This window comes from Acartia tonsa, chromosome 3 (genome assembly GCF_053477335.1).
Source record: "Acartia tonsa isolate MP-2025a chromosome 3, ASM5347733v1, whole genome shotgun sequence".
NCBI classification, from domain to species: domain Eukaryota; kingdom Metazoa; phylum Arthropoda; class Copepoda; order Calanoida; family Acartiidae; genus Acartia; species Acartia tonsa.
This window is the reverse complement of record NC_137262.1, coordinates 55802777-55822483: the sequence shown is the minus strand read 5'-3', so window position 1 is coordinate 55822483 and position 19707 is coordinate 55802777. Positions and strand designations below refer to the sequence as shown.

General features: G+C 36.1%; 2 protein-coding genes across 2 annotated transcripts in view; one reads left to right on the top strand and one right to left on the bottom strand.

The window, feature by feature from the left end:
* The first annotated feature begins 6560 nt into the window (after positions 1-6560).
* Positions 6561-19707, top strand: part of LOC145314606 (uncharacterized) — a 65428-nt gene continuing 52281 nt past the window's right edge. The window contains exons 1-2 of the mRNA XM_080154596.1: positions 6561-7085; positions 8155-8243. Of these exons, the coding sequence (XP_080010722.1) occupies positions 6783-7085; positions 8155-8243 (392 nt within the window). The 5' untranslated portion in view covers positions 6561-6782. The remainder of the gene's footprint in view (positions 7086-8154; positions 8244-19707) is intronic.
* Positions 16331-18003, bottom strand: LOC145314602 (uncharacterized). Its single transcript, XM_080154592.1, has 2 exons — positions 17725-18003; positions 16331-17426 (listed from the first exon to the last, which is right to left on the bottom strand). The coding sequence occupies exon 2, from the start codon at positions 17149-17151 to the stop codon at positions 16459-16461; it is 693 nt and encodes a 230-aa protein (XP_080010718.1). The 5' UTR covers positions 17152-17426; positions 17725-18003; the 3' UTR covers positions 16331-16458.

Here is a 19707-nt window from a genome sequence, read left to right as displayed (position 1 = left end):
GATTTTTGTCATTTCTTGTTCATGTAAATAGATTTATTATTACTTGGATCTTACATCAGATTATCATGTACTCTAATAAAGTGAAACCTCCCCATCTCCTACTATTGGATGTACGAACTGACCAATAAATGACAATTTTTCCTTTGTCATAATATCTGAGGATATATTATTATCCTCTTTCATGGAATGGACAATTGCCAATAATTAATATAATCCCATTCTTTCCCCTTACATTAGTAGGTATTAAAATAAAAAAACGTTAAACCTAAATACACCTTCTCTGTATATTAAGATTATTGGTTGAAACTTTTGGACACTAGTTTGAAACCAACCAATCAAAATTCAATAAAAGTACTAAAATTATGAGCCAACAAATAAGATAACGTGGTTTAAAACTTTGGGTACTAGTATAATTTACAGATTAACGTCCCCACCCTCCACAAACTTTGTTTTCTCTATCTATTTATTCCCTTCCCCTTCATTTCAACCCTCAATCCTCTCATAATTTACCCCCAAGCAATATAATACACACTTGCTATTAGTCGAGAGAGGCGTGAAATTTAACACCTTGCATGAAAATACTCGATTCTCATTGGTTGAACCGAAATACTCTCCTCTCATTGGACGGAATTAAAATACTCATCTCTGATTGGTCGGTCGAGGCGTGAAATCTAACACCTCGAATGAAAATGGAGAACTGTGATTGGTTGAAATTTCTAAAGTTGACACCTTGACCATTAACGCCATTGGAGGAATTTCTAATTGGTTTCAATTCAATTTTGGTTGCATTAAATTCGCGTACTTAATACTGAATCGATGTTGATGGCAATAAGTAGCGCAGCAATAATAAGCTTTAATAAGATTTGATGAATTTTTCGTAAGTTTCAGGACTAAAATAACAATTTTGTAGGGTATTATTATTAGGGTTTAATGACTATAAGCATTTTTTTAAAAATAATTTCGATTTAGAACAATGATAACAACATCCATAAAAGCGAAGCTCTGAAACGGTAGGACAAACGCACATTAACACTTGTATAGTGTCAGAACTGAATAATTAGAATATAAATGTGTAAGAATCGAAGCAAATCTGTTGAAGAACTGCTTAATACAGGATAATGTTTATGGACATATTTACATTTTTAGGACTTGATTATAGAGTTGATTCGCTTATAATATTGTACTTTGTTGTCCCAGGAATCAATATACCAAAAATCAGATCAATCGGATAATTTGATCTCATAAAAATTTGTTGTTAAAAAAGTAGAAAAATCATTTGGGAGGGAGGGGACTATGGTGTGTAAACCATTCTTGTAACAAAAGATTTATGAACACGCTACCTAACTAAAAAATACGTTGTGTATTGAGCTGCTTCGATCCTACTACAGTAGCTTTTGTGTTTAAAAACACAAGAAAGTCATTGCAAATCCTACCATAAGCAGATTAATAAGGATTAAAAAGAAAAGATGGTAATTGAGTTCTTTTAGACCTTCTGATAAAAAAACAGTTGTATTATAATATAAAGAGGATTTTGTCTCAAGCTAAAGATCTCAAAAGTTGATGGCCCTAACGAGTTGTACTCTTTAGGGGAAGCTTTTCATTTGTTCTAGGGTGGTGTTAGTCTATTTTCCCGACCCCTTTTGCCAGAGGCTAGGGGCGGATCAACTAGTAACTTTTAAAAGTTATAAATTAAGGCATAATCCATTAAAATTTCCAAAGACTTTATATCTCTGTACGGCTTGGGAAATCATAACTCCTAGTTTAGCCTAAGGATTTGGCCTTTAATGCTTGAATGGTTAAGACAGGTTTTACATTGATGTTACATGAAGGCGAAAGTTTGAAAATTTGCTCTGTACATCCCAATCAAGATTAGATTTCTCCAAATAGTTTTAGCTAACAAAGGGTAGAACGTGTTATTAATCTTTATAGGGGCAGTTTATTTACATTCCATTTCCCCTTCCTCTCTGAGTAGGTATATTATTTGAAAAATCAAAACTCTAAAATTACTCTAATATAAAAAAAAATAGAAATGGGAGAAGTGAGAAATTGAAAGAGAAGGAAAAAATGTTCTCAAAATTCAGGGATTTAAGGGATAAGACATTAGCAGATAAATTGATTTATATCCCCAATGCTGATACACAAAATTGCCCCTGCTGTAGATTACAAATAGTTGTGAACTTAATGAACCAACCAATTAAAATTCATTAACAGTTCCCAAAGTATTTAAGCCAACTAATAAGAAAACGTTCTTATAAAACTTTTGAGACTAGTGTAATAAAAATGCCAATGTCCCCTACCTCTCTGTTAAAATTAATCCAGCCAAAAATCTTGACTTAGGTTTGAGAAAGAGGATTTTTCATCAACTTTCTACAGAACTTTTTAATTCTGATCAAAAGCGAAGCTTTTCCATAACTTAAAACTTTATACATTACTATTATTTTATAAGATACAATTTTAGATTTATGGCAAAAAAAAATTCAAAAAAGATGTTCAAGAAATAAATGTATTGGTGTTTAATCCGGACAATTACTTGCACTAAGTGGTAGAGACCCTATTCGTCTGCTATTAAATTGCATTCTGTTCTTTTGTAGGTACTCAGCTTTGTCTATATTTCCGACGCTATTATTTCAAAGACCCATACAAAATCGGGAGAGGGTCCCCGCCCTTAGGGCAGTGTTACATATAGCCCATGAATGATGCCCCCTCTATTCTTTTACTTTATCCTTAAGGCATTGCCGCTAGTATATTAAAATTTTATGTCTTTATTAAGGGATTCTTTGAGGATATTTATTCCATTATTATGGTAATTTTAAAACATTAAGAATATTTATATTTTACACATACACACGACTTCTTATCTGGGAGGTAAAAGAGAAATAAAATAATGACGACAACAACCATATGTAGCGGAAAATCATGGAATGGACATACAGATAAAGTATCGAGGGTCTCAGTAATGAAAGGGGAAGATATAAGCAGAAAAATGGCCTAAAACCATCCCAAGACTTAAATCTTAGAAACAAAGTATCCTAAGTTCTTGAAATCCTAAGCTACAGACAAAAAAACCTTACTACTTTATATAATTGGATAACTACACATTTTTACAGAACTTAAACTAACATATAGAAATTATATTTAGAAAATCTACGCTGAAAAAATCCGTGTGGGGTCTTTTTTTGTTCTCTACTCTGACACCTTTAGGTAATATTTAGCAACTATATAATGGTGCGTACAAAAATATATGCTTAAAAATTCATGCACTTTAAGAGGTAAAAGTTTATCTAGAAAAGTATTTTAATATAGAACGGAGACTTTGGACTGGAAATTATACAGGTACCCGAAGTTTTATATCTACATTTTTGTATTTCTTGGCTGAAAAAGTTTGGGTACTTTTATTGAATTTTATTAGTTGGTTCCAAACTAGTAGTGCCCAAAGTTTTTAACCAATAATTTTGTATGTTTTTAAATTTATCTCCATTATCTTATCCCTTAAGTGGCATAATATTCAATAAACGCAGGAATTGGTTCTTAAACATGTACAACTAAATACCATTTTCTTTGGGCGATTTTTATTTTTGCAGGTGTCTCATATTATTGGATTTATTATTACTTGGATCTTACATCAGATTTTCATGATCTCTTAAAAAGTAAAACTTGTAGCTGGCTAATATAACGATCTTCCCCTCTCCACCCCCTTTACCATATCACATTCCCTCCTTCTAGATATACGATCTAACTAATAAATGACAGGGGAAATAGCTACCTAATTTGACGACAATTTTCCACTGTCATAACATCCACGTATATTCCAATCGACCAAAATTATAACTTGTATTGAGATACTTTGGTTGAAAAAATGATATTCACAGCCGCTCTCTAATTATAAATGTTTTATCCACTCAAAATAGCACTGTACTATAGAGTTAACTTAGAGTTTATGACAATTAAAATATCACTCTACAACAGAGTGAACGTAGAGTTTGTGGCACTCATAACAGCACTCTACAATAGAGTTAACTCAGTGTTTGTGGCGTAGTCTTATAACTCTGGTGGAGTAAAGAAGCTCTATAGCTAACTCTGTTCTTTTGTCTGTACGAAGAAAATTAAGAAAATAGATATTTAGCGTGTCGTATAAGAGAAAATGTATCCGCGGATAAAAATGTATTGTATGTAATACGATGCTATACATGATTTTTCAGTATCAAATGGTATCAAATTTTTCACCTCTTAGAAGCTGTTTTTTATGGATTAAAATTATACATTTTAAATATTTTTAAAAAGGGAAACTAATTTTTTTGGATTAAATCACAAAACCAGGGGAAAAACTTTTTTTAATTGATATTTTTAACTTTATTAACTTTAAATTAGTGTCTGTTTTTTTACAGTAATCTAATATTTTTTCTAGTCGTAAGTTTTAGTTTTATTCATGGAAAATTGTCTGTAATAAGATGCTATATATGATTTTTCAGTGTAGCTGAGAATACCATTGGATAATAATCGGTTTCGAAGAAATGCTCTAATTTTTTAAAATTTTTTTTATTGATGCGCTACTTTTGACAAAACTATCAATTTCAGTTGACTTTGATATTAATGTATTGCTATTTTATTTCATATTATTGGCAATTCCCATAGCATCTAGGGGCTCTGTATTTGAAGGGGAAGAGGGGCAAGACAAATAGCTGAAAACTATTCCAAGACTTGAATATGAAAAAAAAAATAGCCTAAATCCATCAAAAGCAAATCTTACCTAAAATAGAGAATCTAATTTGATTACTGGTTTATGAGAGTCAAGCTTTATACAAAAAAAATCCGTGAACAATTTTTTGCAAAACAGAATGCGTGACGGTACAACTAGAATACTTGGTAATTTTGTACTGTACCGCCTTATATAGTGGCGATGGTTAGAGATGGTTATGTCGGTACGGTTCGGCTAGCTTTCATTGGCGGCAGGATATATGGTTTATGGGAGGTGTGTTTTTACAATTCAGTCTATATTTCAAGAATAGAAAAACCTTATAAATTTTAGCTACCAACAAATTTTAACATAAAAATAATTTAGTTATACGCCAATTATTGTATCCCTTTAATTGCAAAACTTTTTCTAGAAGTCTTACTTTTCCTTTCTATGGGACAAGGCTTTCCCCTATTTGATTAGATGCTGCTCCTCTAGATCCTAGGAGCTCTATATTTAAAGGGTAGGGAGAGCAGAAAATAACCTTAAACCATCTCAAGACTTAAATCTAAAAAGTAAAAAGCCGAAAACTTTGAACATATGTATGTGAAGCTTCTATAAAGAAAGAACTCTATCAGTTCAGAAAGTATAATAGAATTATATTAGTGTCACTAGCCTATTGTAGCAGCAGTAGGGACTATTTTAATTCATATTAAGGTTACCATTTGAGAATTAGTTATACTATCTTAAAAATTTATGTTGTTTTGTAAATTACTCTTTTCCGGCGCCGGCCAATTTATTAGATAGGAGCGGAGCGATATTGCTCTATGCACACACACGTTAACACACACAAACTCACATACACACACACACCCACACACAAACACTCACACACATACACACACACACACACACACACACACACACACTTAAAGTCAAGTTTACTTAAACATACCATGAGTGGTCGCTTAAATCAGAAAATTTCGGACAATTCGAATAATTTCAGAGATAAAAACAGTCGAATTTATTTATAAGATCAATAAAAAATAAAATATTGTATCACAGAATAATTTGAGGTATAATGCAAATATTTACGATTTGCTAAAATTTGTTTTGCAAACCTATTTTTTTACATTCTTTAAATCTTTATAGCAAATAATATTTCTCGCTATTTACTTGATAGTGGCTTCACCCATATCCACTACTCACCCCCATATCTCTTTGAGGGGTGAGAAGTGACGCAACATCCTGCTATACAGCTTAAAACCTGCCCTATAACTTCAATTTAAAATTGTAGAAATATTGGTCCAGTCACTTACAAGATTTTAACTACAAATTTTCCGAAACATGAGTATGACTAGCTAATACAAAGAATCCCAAAAACATTTATACTGTTTGAAGATCTTATGAAGCATACGATTACACAAAACTATAAACTTTCAGGAATAGGTATAGCCAACAAGCGAAAGCGAAATAAATCTTTAAAATTATTTGGGGTTAGATAAAAAGGTCGGCTTTACTACGAAGCGTTGCCCCCCATAATCAAGAAAATCCAGCTGTTTAAAATTTTTTTTTCTAATTAATTAAGTTGTTGGTGACAGTTGATAAACTTTCTTTGATTGTCCGAAAATGTCTGATTTTACAAAACCAACATGGAGAGAGATAGAGATAGAGATAGATAGAGAGAGAGAGAGAGAGAGAGAGAGAGAGAGAGAGAGAGAGAGAGAGAGAGAGAGAGAGTGAAATAGATACACCAAGAGAAAGAGAATCCGATATAAAATGAGAGACTTTAAAACAAAAGTGGCGGATACCACCAACTAAAGAAATAGCCAAGGAGGGGGGGGGGGAGGGGGGGGGTCAGGTGTAATTTTTCAAGTAGAGTAACTTCACAGTTTATTTCTAACAACCAGGCAGTTAAAATCATATCTAGTGTCATAAAAATTATCAAAATTAAGTTGGAAAAAGTGTTTTCTGTCCAAAAATTATTAACTATTAGAATAATTATAAAGTACAATTTTTAAAAAAATTGGTGAAAAAAAAATATTTTTTTAAAAGTGAAAAAGTGTCCAAATGCAATTTAGATCCTTAAAAAATCACCAAGACGCCAAAAATGCCATGTGATACAATGGCGTATCCGCCGCCGCCTTTGTTGCCCCGTCCCCCACCCCCACCGCACCACGACTACTCGCCGTTATTCGGCGGAGCCGCCGGTTTTCCGAATCACAGTCATGCCGCCGGTTTTCCCGGCCTGCCCGGCCTAGGGCCGACTAACAGTTTTGCTACGCCGGCTACCGGTTTGCCGGGACTATGTGCTCCACCTGGCATGGGTGGATTTTATTCGGGGCGGTTCCCGCCGTTTCCGTTCGGCGGAGGGCTTCGCCCACCTATGCCGCCAGAGGATGATAACGTAAAGGTGAGTTCATCATATTTTACTACGAATATTAATATGATTCTAATAACAAAGCTATTGAACTCCAGCTTTCCAGCCATTAAGTCAGTAGAAAATTTTGAAAAGAAAAAGTAAAAAAATGTGGACTGGGGATCATATTTTTCTAGGGTGATATCTCATAGAAGGAGGATGGTACCCTCCCCTTAGATAGTCTTAGATAGTTGTAGACCTTCCCAGGCCATTATGAAGTCACACTGTAAAGGAGAACCATACCGGTTCAGCGGTTAGCGAGATCCTTTTGGACATACAGACAAACACAGATCTTGTTTCTTTTATGCAAGGATAAATCTTATTTGTGACTGATGGAAAACGTTGTGAGGAAAGTTTTTAAAGAATTTAATATTAATATTTATGCTTAATCTTGATTGGCGAAAAAATTGGTCGCTTCAATTGCTATTTGCTTGTCCCTTAATCAAAGCAACAAATAAGTTATGGATCAAATAGATCAAGAAACTTCATCTAATATTTTATTTTAAAGTTTTCTTTTTGTTAAAAATCAAATTGAAGGCAAAGGATACAATTTTTTAACTGTTAATGATTTTTAACAAATATACAATTTTTGCAAATTACAGTTAATTTCTATTTAAGTTTTTCAACTTACGATTTTTAAAAAAAGTTACTTTTCAATCAACTTTTCACTAGTCACTTCAATTTCTTTAAAGCATTGAATTATTTTTCTTTTTACACTCACTAGCCTACTATACATATGATGTGAATATCTGTTTAATATAGAATGATATTTTATTCTTAATAAGGTAATAATTTTTTTCCAAAAAATCTTTTTAGATATAAAAGTTATGACAAAATATTTTTATCATATTTATTTTAACATTTCAGAATGACCCTAAAGTAACCATTGAACACAAGGAACTGTGGGGAAAGTTTCATAAATAACGAACTGAAATGATCATTACATTTAATATTTTTGTTACTTTTTACTGGTGAAAAAGTTGGTGGCTAAATAGATTTGTTTCAAATGCAATTTGCAATCAGATTTGAAATTTTATCACAATATTCTTTTTTAACATTTCAGGATGACCCTAAAGTGACCCTTGAACACAAAGAGTTGTGGGGAAAGTTTCATAAATATGGAACTGAAATGGTCATCACAAAATCTGGCAGGTAAAGAAATCTTATTGAAAAAAATCTTTATTATTACGTTTTACGATTTTAAAAGTGAAATTTATCCATTTAATTTAAACAAATATTGTAATTCCTTTACTTCCTTCAGATAACTTTTTGGACATAAAGTAGAGTTTTTTTAACGCATCGTATTATAGACAGCTTTCCGCGGATAGTAAAATGAAAAATTTTAAGATTAATTCCAGTTTTGTTAGACCTCAGAGGCCAAAGGCCTGGACCAACAAAATGTGGTATTGATTTATAATTTTTATTTCAATATTTGTAGAAAATTGTCTATGATACAATACGATACATGATTTTTCAGTGTGGCTCAGAACAGGTCCTTACTCAGCAGATATTAATCGGTATCGCAGCCATACTGGAAATTCTGTTCCTGATTTTGAAAATAAATGTTTAACAAAATATTTTGAAAATAAAAGCCTAGCAACATTTATTCCTGTTTTAAAACTATGTTTATGGTTATATGCCATATTAATTTTGATGGATAAAAAGTGAAGTGAAATTTTTCTGTATATCTAATTAATCTACCTAAGGTATTAAAAAAATTTAAAAGGATAGTCTGCTACTTATACATATGTGTAGATTTTTTGCTAATATCCTAAGTTTTAGCAAAAACAGTCCAATCATTAAAGCCTTTTTATTTTTTGATTTGTTGTTGTTGTTGAAGACATAAGCTTTCTTTAATCCTACCAAGAGTTACACTCACCCAGCAAAACCACCTGCACGATACTGGGCCTGAAGATCATTAAATCGGATAACTAAGTTTATCACAGATTTCAGAAAATATTTTTTTTTTATGTATAATATTAGTAGCATTACATACTTACTCGTGAAAAAGAGGTTATTGGTCTACCTTCAAGCAATTTTAAATCAATTTGAATTATGTAGGATTTGTATAAAATAAGTCATAGAATGAACAATTATGGAACAGGAACGTCAAAGCCCTTTTTAAGGGGGTAAAAAGAGCTATTTCGAAAGTTTTGTTGGGCTAATCTACAGCATTTTTAAAAAATTGTAGAGGGGATTGGGGTAAATTGAAGAGTTTAAAATTTTGAAGGAGTAAACACCAACCCTTGGAAGTCTATGACACGGAGTGTCCCTTTATTTTCTAAAGAATTAGAAATTTAACAAGACAAAGAGAAGAGCAAAAAAACTATTCCACAAATTCATCTCTTTTTTTGCCACGCCAATATTCAAACATTTTTGTAAAACTGCAAAAAAATGACAGTATTAACTAGACAAAAATGTGTTTTTTTCCGGGGATAAGTTCATTAGCAACGATTTTATTGATTAAAAAATGAAATAGAAATGTTTATAAGCAAGTTTTTTCAACCTATACCATTTATGATTTGTCAGATAATTGATTTTAAAATTTAGAGTGAAGGAATTCCTTGAAACATCTCTTTACCATGTACAGTTAGGACTCTCAGACAAAGGTCGTGTAATTAAAAGGATTGGTTGTGTCTCAACCATGACACTTTGGTTGAGCTTGACTTCCGAATTAGCGGGAAGTTCACGAGATCAGTTGGCGAACATACAAACCCCCAATACCAGGAACCATCAAGTTTCAACAGCAGGTTTGAATATAGATTTATTGATGAAATTATTTCAAAGACCTGAAATTACAAGATCAATTAATAAACAGAATAAAATATTATTCGTTATCTTAAAACTTTGAGCACTAAAAAAAATCTTTTTCTTTTCTTATGGTTAAAGAATCTTTGGAAACTTTGGCTTTAAAGGAAAATTATTTGGTTTAATAATCATTGTTAAATGCAACAATAAGGCACATAAAAATTACTAAAACATATATTAATCATAATTAAGTTTCATGCTTAGCTGGCTAAAGCCTTTTTAAAACTACATATAATCGTCCTATTCACCATACTTCTTAATCAAATTAACAAATTCTACCTGAAGCTCTTATGGTTTCAAATCCCTGATATACTAGGGTCGTTCACACTCAATGAGACCAATGATAGGCCCAATTTTGTTCTCCGAAATCTTCACACTCTCATATCTCATTCAAAAGTAAAGAACGTGCGCATCCAAAATAAACAAACACTCTATGCCGCGCCACATTATGAAAGGAAAGCCCTAAAAGACGACATTTGCGCTTTGATTTTGGTTTAATGATAAGGAATTTAATTTCGAACTTGATAAACACAAAGCTTCCTCGAAAAGAGGTTAAGACACACCCCCCGTTTGAAAGTCAAATTAACTTCCTTAACGAGATTCAAGGTTTTTTTCGCGCTGAGCACTAGCAACATTTCTCACTAAACTCAACTCACCATAATCACATGAGAATGGCCACATCCCGAAAACGTGACAATTTTGCTCCTAACTAAATGAAACCCCGTGAAATGCATACACAATATTATACTCCTCACTAGGACTCATAATACCTCACATTTTTAGGATAGAAGGATGGGGATTGGTTTGTACCATACAACATTCCATGCACATGACAATCACAAGATCACATACACAATCCTAAAATAGATAATCCTATTAATCATGATGTTGTAAATATAACAACTATACTAAATAATAATCATTTCATAATCAATAGGTAATAAATCATTATTAATAAATCAATAAGTACCTACGAAATCAGGTTGAAATGTAAATGTAAACAATAATGGTAAAAATAAAACGAAATAAATCTTAGACAAGAAAATTAAGATTTATAGGTACTTAAAACTAAATTTGTTAAGCATCAAAAAGAGTAGTAAGAAAAAATTTTTCAAAATCCTTGGGCAGAAAGTTTTTCAAACCTAATGAATAAGAACTGTAATATCTTAATCAACAATAAAACTTTTTAATACTTAAAGAATAGCAAAATAATAATATCTTCTTTAGAATTTTCATCGGAATTATAAAAAAAATACCAATTTTTTCTTTGTAAAAAAAAATGAGACTTTAAATATGAATTTTCAATCATTCCTTGATCTGAATAAAAATGTTTTACTTGATTGAAATTCATATATAATTTAAAAAAATCTGCTAAAAATACTTGATTTTTTTCTTAGAATAAATATCGAATCACGCAACCTCGACACATTTATTCCTTTTTGTTAAACTTTTCAGGTAAGTTTTACAATGAATTGTACTTTTGAAAAGAAATTAAACTCAATAAAATTAAATTTGAGCATATGAAATAGAAGAATATTTAATCGCATTTCATTTGATTCTTATTTTAGGCATAAAAATAGGCATATGAAAAATGTGGCTTTTTACTAAAAAAAATCTCAATTTCCATAAAATAAGAATCAATTATTAATCATAATTTTTAACAACTGCCTGACTGATACAGCATGTTCTTCTAGGGGAGATTTATCTGTCAGTCTGAACAAGACTCTTGCCGTCTTTCTTCCATCCTCAATTCTCGTCACTCGGCCCATCCTCAAACATCTCATCAGCGGATTGGTACTCGTAACCAGAACTACATCTCCATCAGCTAGTGGCTCTGCCATCTCATCCTTCCACTTGGACATCCGTAATATCTTCGGTAGGATCTCCTGACGGTAGGCAGTCCAAAACTGGGCAGATAAATCTTCCAACAACTTCAACCTGGAGGAAATTTGGTCCTCCGGTTTCATCGCCACATTGCACAACGGCTGGCGGTCAACATTTCCCAGCAGCTGGCCAGGGGTAATCAGCCGCCAATTCTCCACGTCGTTTGCAGCTTCAATCGTCAGTGGTCTGCTATTCATAATTTTGCTGACCTCCGCCAACAGCACCAGGAGCTCGTTGAAATTAACAGAACTATTCACCAACTTCTTGGACAGCAATCTCTTGGTTAATCCCACCATTTTCTCAGCCTGCCCAATATAATGGTGGGCTCGGGCCGGGATCTGAGACCAAGAAAACTCTACCTGGCTGCCCAACTTCTGCTCTAAAACCTTGCGAGCACCGGATAATTGTGTGCCCATGTCGCTTACTATGATCTTCGGCAGACAATGAACAGCTTCCAACTTGCGCAGGGACAACAGGATACTGCTGGTATCATACTTTTCCAAGGCATCTAACCACAACGCCCCTGAGAATCTGCAGACCACCACGAACACCCACACCTTCTTCGTTGCTGTCTGACTCCTCGTTTTGGCGGCAGCTCTCCTCGTAACCAGCGGACCCATCAGGTCGACTTGCACAGCTTCAAAAGGCCTGCTCGGGACCAACTTGTCAGGTAACACCTCCTTCATGGTAGCACGACATTCCTTAGCCCTCTCAACACTGCAGGGCCAACATTTCTTCACTTCCATGATGGCCAACCTCCTTGCCTTCACAATCCAGCACCAACGGCGGCTCTCAGCTAAAGTTCCACGGACACCAGAGTGAAGCTCAACATGTGCTTCTCTCATAAAAACAGCAGCTAACCAATTACCAGGCTCCAAAATTATTAAACCTGGCATGTCTTCAAATATCATTTTACGGCCGCCAGTAATGGCGTCAATGACTGGCTGTCCACGACCAACCATTTTAAGAATCCTCATCTCCCTGGTCACATAATTTCCTCCGGGACCAACGACAGGCCAGGTCAATGATACTTCATGCACTAATGGATTTAATGACGCATAATTGCCTTTAGCATCATTTATCCACTCATCCTCTTGGCTTCGTGACACAATGAAAAGTTCCGCCGCCGCCATAAAATTGTACAAAGACGGCTTGTACACAGAATCTGCGGCTGCTACATGACTACCAGCGGCTGTAGCCTTACCTTCTTGTCTGCTTTTTAGCTTCTTCAACCAGGTGTTCGCAACTTGCAGGACAGCTGCCATAATACGTTTGGCCTGTCCAAATGATCTCCTGTGCTTAAACCTAAAGACATCTTCAGCGGCTTCTCCGGCAACTTTCATTGAACATAACTTAACCATTTTGGTATTCAACTCCTCTGGGGGTAAAACCTGCTTGACTTCTTCGGCAGTTTTCACCGGCCACGCACTTTCATCCTGGCGCAACCATTCTGGGCCCAATCTGTACCTGGAACCTGGTCCCAAATCTGATACTTTGCAGGTGCTTCTGGTGCCCAAATCTGCAACGTTTTGCGTCCCCGGGACCCACCTCCAGTCATCCTTGTTGGTCGCAGATTGAATTTCTCCAATACGATGAGAATTAAATGTGTTCAACATAGCACTGTTGGAAACTATTTGTGATAAAACACACGATGAATCAGTAAAATACATCACTCTGATAATATCAAAGGGCAGGGCATCTCTGACGGACTTTGCCAACCTTGTGGACATCTGGCACCCCATCAATTCAAGGCGTGGAATTGATTCACACTTGACCGGCGCAACTCTTGACTTGGTGGCTAGCAGAAACGTTTCAAATCCTTGTCTAGTTGGCCACCTCAAATATGCATTAGATGCATAAGCCTCTGATGACCCATCCGAAAACATCATCAAGGATGGAAGGCCAGTTGGTTCATCCGGGACCACACAACGGTCAAACTCCAATTTAGCGACCTCAGCTCTGTCCTCCAGCAACTGAACAAGTTCATCCCGTAGACTTTTTGGAATGAAATCTTGCCAGCCCAAATTCAGCAAACATGTTTTCCGCAGGACAAGTTTAATTCTCAACATAATAGGGCTGCAAAGCCCGATCGGGTCGAAGGTTTGGGCGGCGAACCTGTGGACCATCTTCTTCATCAGATTCTCGTCCAAGGCGTCCTGGAGGTTGTACAAATCAGCATCCTCTTTCACCTTCCTTCCCTTGACTTTACCATCTTGGTTGACTCTTGTTGCAATGGACAACACATCGGTGGCTGGCTTCCATATCAGCCCGAGAACCTTGGTAGGCTGGCAATCATCTCCAGAATAAATGACTTGTTTGAAGGAAAAACTACCTTTGCCGATAATCCTGTCGGCCTCTTTCATCATCTCCTTGGCTTCTGGCTTCGATCCTGCTCCCGAAATAACGTCATCTATGAAGCTGTGCTTCTCAAGCTTGACTGCAACTGGAATCTGAGGTAACTTGAATTCCTCATCAGGGTAGGTAGGTATTTGTGGCTCCTTCCATAATTCAGGTTTGGCAACAATTTCACTACCGTTTATTTGTCCCTCTCCATACATCTCCTTGACCTCTGCTTCACTCTTTCCGCCGAACAGGCGGGACGTCAACTTCAGGGCTGTAACTGCCAAATTTCCCGCAGCTAACTCGCCGAAATTTACAACTTTGGTCAGGTAAATTTCAAGTGGACCATCTGGCGTCGGGGAAAATAAAACTCTCTTCATCTGGCTGTCGAACTCTGTGGCCAGGATGGAGTTATAAAACTTGGAGATATCCGCGGTTATACCAACCTTGTAACCGCGGAAAAGCATCAAATGATAAAATATCTTCTGCATTGGCGGCGGGCCTCCCAGCATTATGTTATTAAAACTGGTACCCTTGAACGTCAGAGAACTATTTGCACACAATCGCATGGGTGTGGAACTTGAATCCTCCTTGAAAGCAACCACTATTGATGAACAAGACTTAGGTCCTTCATACTGCAACTCTTCAGGCGTGGCTTTTTGGAAAACGCCTCTTCTTATGGCGTCGTTGAATACCTCCACATACATTCCATAGGTACCTTCCTTGACCATCCTGGCACGATCCTTTTCAGCAATTTTGCGGGCTAAACTCTCATTGTAGGGTAAAGTGTGAGGATCTTCAATATAAGCATATTGACCTGTCCACTTGTTGGACTGCAAGTCTAGTGTTAAACCTGCCTCAATTATCCTCTGCCTCTCACGCTGGTCCCAGGTAGTGCCGTCGGCCATAGCCTTGCACTCTTGACAAGCAGTACATCCTGGACAAAGTGCCTGCGGCTGTATACCAAACGATTCAGACGTCAGAAAGTCTGGCAAAGTGCCTCCACTGACACTGACAGCCTTATAAGCCGACTTTTGATCTCCAGCTCCACCATCAGCACTCGTACAGATAAAACCACTACCAAAAATGGTTCGCCACAACATAGACTGGCCCACTTTCTGGTAGGTTGAAGGAAACACGTCAGGATGTGTATTTCCAATGATGATATCTAAGCCTCCACTAATATATGTAAACCTTTCTGGCGGCATTTTAAATATCTCGGCGGCAGTTTCGGGGTGGACCGAGCGCATCTCGTTGGCCCCGCCGAGGGTAGGCATGACAGCTGCCTCAAACTCCCTCAGATTGCCGTCCCTATCCTTCAAATAAAACACAACATTGCGGCAGGAAGACTCACTGCCATCAGCTACAGAAATAGTTGTATATCTGCCAGTAGATTTCAGCTTCAACTTGTTGGATAACTTCTCAGACACAAGTGGCAAATTTGCCCCGGAGTCAAACATTACCGTGGCGTGGCAGGTGCCGCCGCCAGGTGCTACAACAGGAACTAACTGCAGTAAGAAGGTACAGGGGCTGGGTGCAGAACTTGACTTGTAGACTGTATTCACACCAGCACTAGCCTCATGGAGTAACCTGGAATGGTATCTGTCGCAATTATTGGTACCACAAACACCAAGCTTATCAGATTTATTACACTTGTCAGCAGTATGGCCGTCGCACAAGCAGAGTTCACATAACTTCTTCTGCTGGACAACTTTCTTTCGGTCAACCACATCCATCTTCTTAAACGTGAGGCAACGGAAAATCGGGTGCTTCTCCTTGCAGCTCTCCACAGGACATGCACTGTTCCACTTGGGAGCCTTGTCCTTCCCAGCCTTTCCATTCTTATTGTCGCTGCGGCCAGATACTTGCGCGGCGGCAGCTCTGTCACGATTTCTCTTGCCGGCGCCACTGTCATAGGACATATCACCGGCCAACATGGCACCCCTGGTCCTCTCCAGCAGTTCAACAATCTTCGGGATGTTAGGTTGGTTCATGCTACCTAGCTCCATCATAATTTTGTCTCTCAAATTTTCAGGGCACTTGTCTTTAAAAATATGAATGAGAGTTAGGTGGTTGTAATCCTTAGCTGCAGAACCAACGATGGCTTCTACCTCCTGCATCATGCTCTTGAAGGTAGCAATTGCGCTAACCACGTCCACAGGTTTATCCACAGGTTTCATCTTATTCAACTTAGTTAAAATCCTCATGAACCGGCGAGTGTTTGATAAAAACATCTGGTCAAGAAACGCCCATTGTTCATTGTGATCTCTAATCGCTGACACTTGCTTGCGTAGTTCCGGGTTGGTTATCACCTTCTCCATACACAACATCAGACTTAACCTCTGGTCAGCAAATCCATAACCAGAGCATAGATCCTTAAAGACCTGTTTAAAGTTTGGGTAATCCGTGTCAGTACCATCGAACGACGGCAACAAACTGTTGTCCAGCGCCCATACTGCGGGTTGGAACTCCGAATATCCACGGCAGACATACTTCTGGAGAGCATGGCAGGTGTCCCACTCTCATCCAGGTTAGATGAACGACGTTCCATCTCTCTAAGCCTTCGGTACATATCACGTACTTCTTGGCGCAACTCCACGGAAATTTTAAGCACTCCCATGTCCATCTTCACCTTCTCAATGACGTCAAGGTTCCTGGCGACAGTGCTTGACCTCGCGTCATCTGAATCATTGTCAAGCCAGTACAGAATTTTTGTACACTGCTCCAACGACGCATAAACTTTATCTGCAACAGTTTTCTGCTCACTAGCTTCATCCAAATCACGCTTGAACTCGCGCAGCTCACTAGTCTCCACGGCAGGTTTTAGACTTTTTATTAGGTCAGATTGGTCCTTGACCTCACTAAAAATGTCACGAATTGATTTTACAGTCACATTTTCACATGAACTAAAACTTTGGCAGGCTTTTAGATTGTCATAAAACACTTTTAACTGTTCATCAAAAACTTCTAGCCTTTCACTGCCAATAGCGATTGCTCGCTCAATTTTCTGCTTTTTGGTTAGTGGCATATTGATTCACTAGGTACTTATTTCACAGAAAAATTGTCACAGTTTATTGCATCAATAATTCACTAGATGCTATTGATCTCTTGATGAATGCTAACGCCTATTCATCAGATACTTTGAAATTGTCTCAACCATGACACTTTGGTTGAGCTTGACTTCCGAATTAGCGGGAAGTTCACGAGATCAGTTGGCGAACATACAAACCCCCAATACCAGGAACCATCAAGTTTCAACAGCAGGTTTGAATATAGATTTATTGATGAAATTATTTCAAAGACCTGAAATTACAAGATCAATTAATAAACAGAATAAAATATTATTCGTTATCTTAAAACTTTGAGCACTAAAAAAAATCTTTTTCTTTTCTTATGGTTAAAGAATCTTTGGAAACTTTGGCTTTAAAGGAAAATTATTTGGTTTAATAATCATTGTTAAATGCAACAATAAGGCACATAAAAATTACTAAAACATATATTAATCATAATTAAGTTTCATGCTTAGCTGGCTAAAGCCTTTTTAAAACTACATATAATCGTCCTATTCACCATACTTCTTAATCAAATTAACAAATTCTACCTGAAGCTCTTATGGTTTCAAATCCCTGATATACTAGGGTCGTTCACACTCAATGAGACCAATGATAGGCCCAATTTTGTTCTCCGAAATCTTCACACTCTCATATCTCATTCAAAAGTAAAGAACGTGCGCATCCAAAATAAACAAACACTCTATGCCGCGCCACATTATGAAAGGAAAGCCCTAAAAGACGACATTTGCGCTTTGATTTTGGTTTAATGATAAGGAATTTAATTTCGAACTTGATAAACACAAAGCTTCCTCGAAAAGAGGTTAAGACAGGTTGTCTTCAATGGTTGGGATGTTAGAGTCTTGAAACTTGTCTGATAAACATGTGAATTGCGGGGATCTAAAGGAACTTACCAATCAAAGTTCAATAATTTCCCAAAGTTCTTAAGCCAGCGAATAAGAAAACATTATTATAAAACTTTGGGGACTAAGTTAGTAAACAGTCCAATGTCACCTCCCTTCCTGGGTCAATTGTATAAATTCGCTTTCTCGTAGCATTGTGTAATATTGTATTCAGCCCTATTGGTTGGTATATCGTGTTTAAAACAATTAAACATTACTAAAACAAATACAGAAGCGTTCACCTTAACCATACTCGGATATTAGAGTTTACTAAGTCCCAACCATTCTAGAATATTAGAGTTTACTAAGCCCTAACCATATTGGGATATTAGAGCTTACTAAGTCCCAACCATTCTAGAATATTAGAGTTTACTAAGTCCCAACCATTCTAGAATATTAGAGTTTACTAAGTCCCAACCATTCTAGAATATTAGAGTTTACTAAGTCCCAACCATTCTAGAATATTAGAGTTTACTAAGTCCCAACCATTCTAGAATATTAGAGTTTACTAAGTCCTAACAACTCTAAAACAGATACAGAAGAGTTCACATTAACCATACTTGGGATATTAGAGTTTACTAAGTCCTAACTATGCGGGGATATTAGCCGGGAGGGAGGGGACATTAGGCTGTTTATTAAGCTAATCCCAAAAGTTTTATAATAATGTTTTCTTATTCGTTGGCTCAAAAACTTTGGTAAAATTTGTGGAATATTGATTGGTTGGTTTATTCAGTTGAGTGTCACTGTCCAAACATTTTATGATATTAGAGTTTACTAAGTCCTTACCATTATAGAATATTAGAGTACTAAGACTTAATGATATTTTGATTACATTTTCATGATCTGTTTTCAATTATGTTTCATCTGTTATAGATAGTATTTAAGTTTGTAAAGGCTAACCAGTGCTAAGTGAACTACTCTTACAAATCTCATTCATAGAACTAATTCTGATTGGTCTATACTGTCTGGTCTCATAGCATCTACTAGTGGTCTCGTTATAAGGGCGCAATCACAAAACATAATAAGGGGGAAATGACTGAAAATTGTAACTTTAATAATATTATTACTTTTAATTCAAGTTTACTCTCAACAATTGAATTGTTTTATTACAAATTATCGGCTACTCCCTTAGCATCTATGATCTCTGTAGTCGAAGATGCAGATTGAGGAAAGAAAATAGCTTGAAAACATCGCAATATCTGAAAAATAAATAGCCTAAAACCATCATAATACCTATGTGAAGCTTAACTAAAATATAGAACTCAATAGGTTGAGTTGTAATTGAGATCTTAAACTTCAGACAAAAAAAACCTTACTAGTCTATATAATAGGATAAAGGGAGAAGGAGGGGGTGGGATTTTCCCCCTTGTTTGGTTTCTATTATTATTTTTCAAAGTGCTAACTCTACCACGCCTTAGTGGTTGCTCTAAATTTCTAAAACAAGACTAATTAGATGTAGAAATGTTGAAATTAAAAGATACTACTATGATTTATCATGTTTTTGTAATGTTTCTATTTATTTATATGGCATTTGATCATTGTAATTTAGCCCAAAATAGAATTTAATATTGGTCTATTACAACACTATGATTACCCCTCTATTGTTTTCACACTTCTTCTAAAAAATGAAAT

Coding starts and splice junctions, on each gene's coding strand:
- LOC145314602 (XM_080154592.1), bottom strand. CDS start 17,151: ATGCCACTAACCAAAAAGCAGAAAATTGAGCGAGCAATCGCTATTGGC.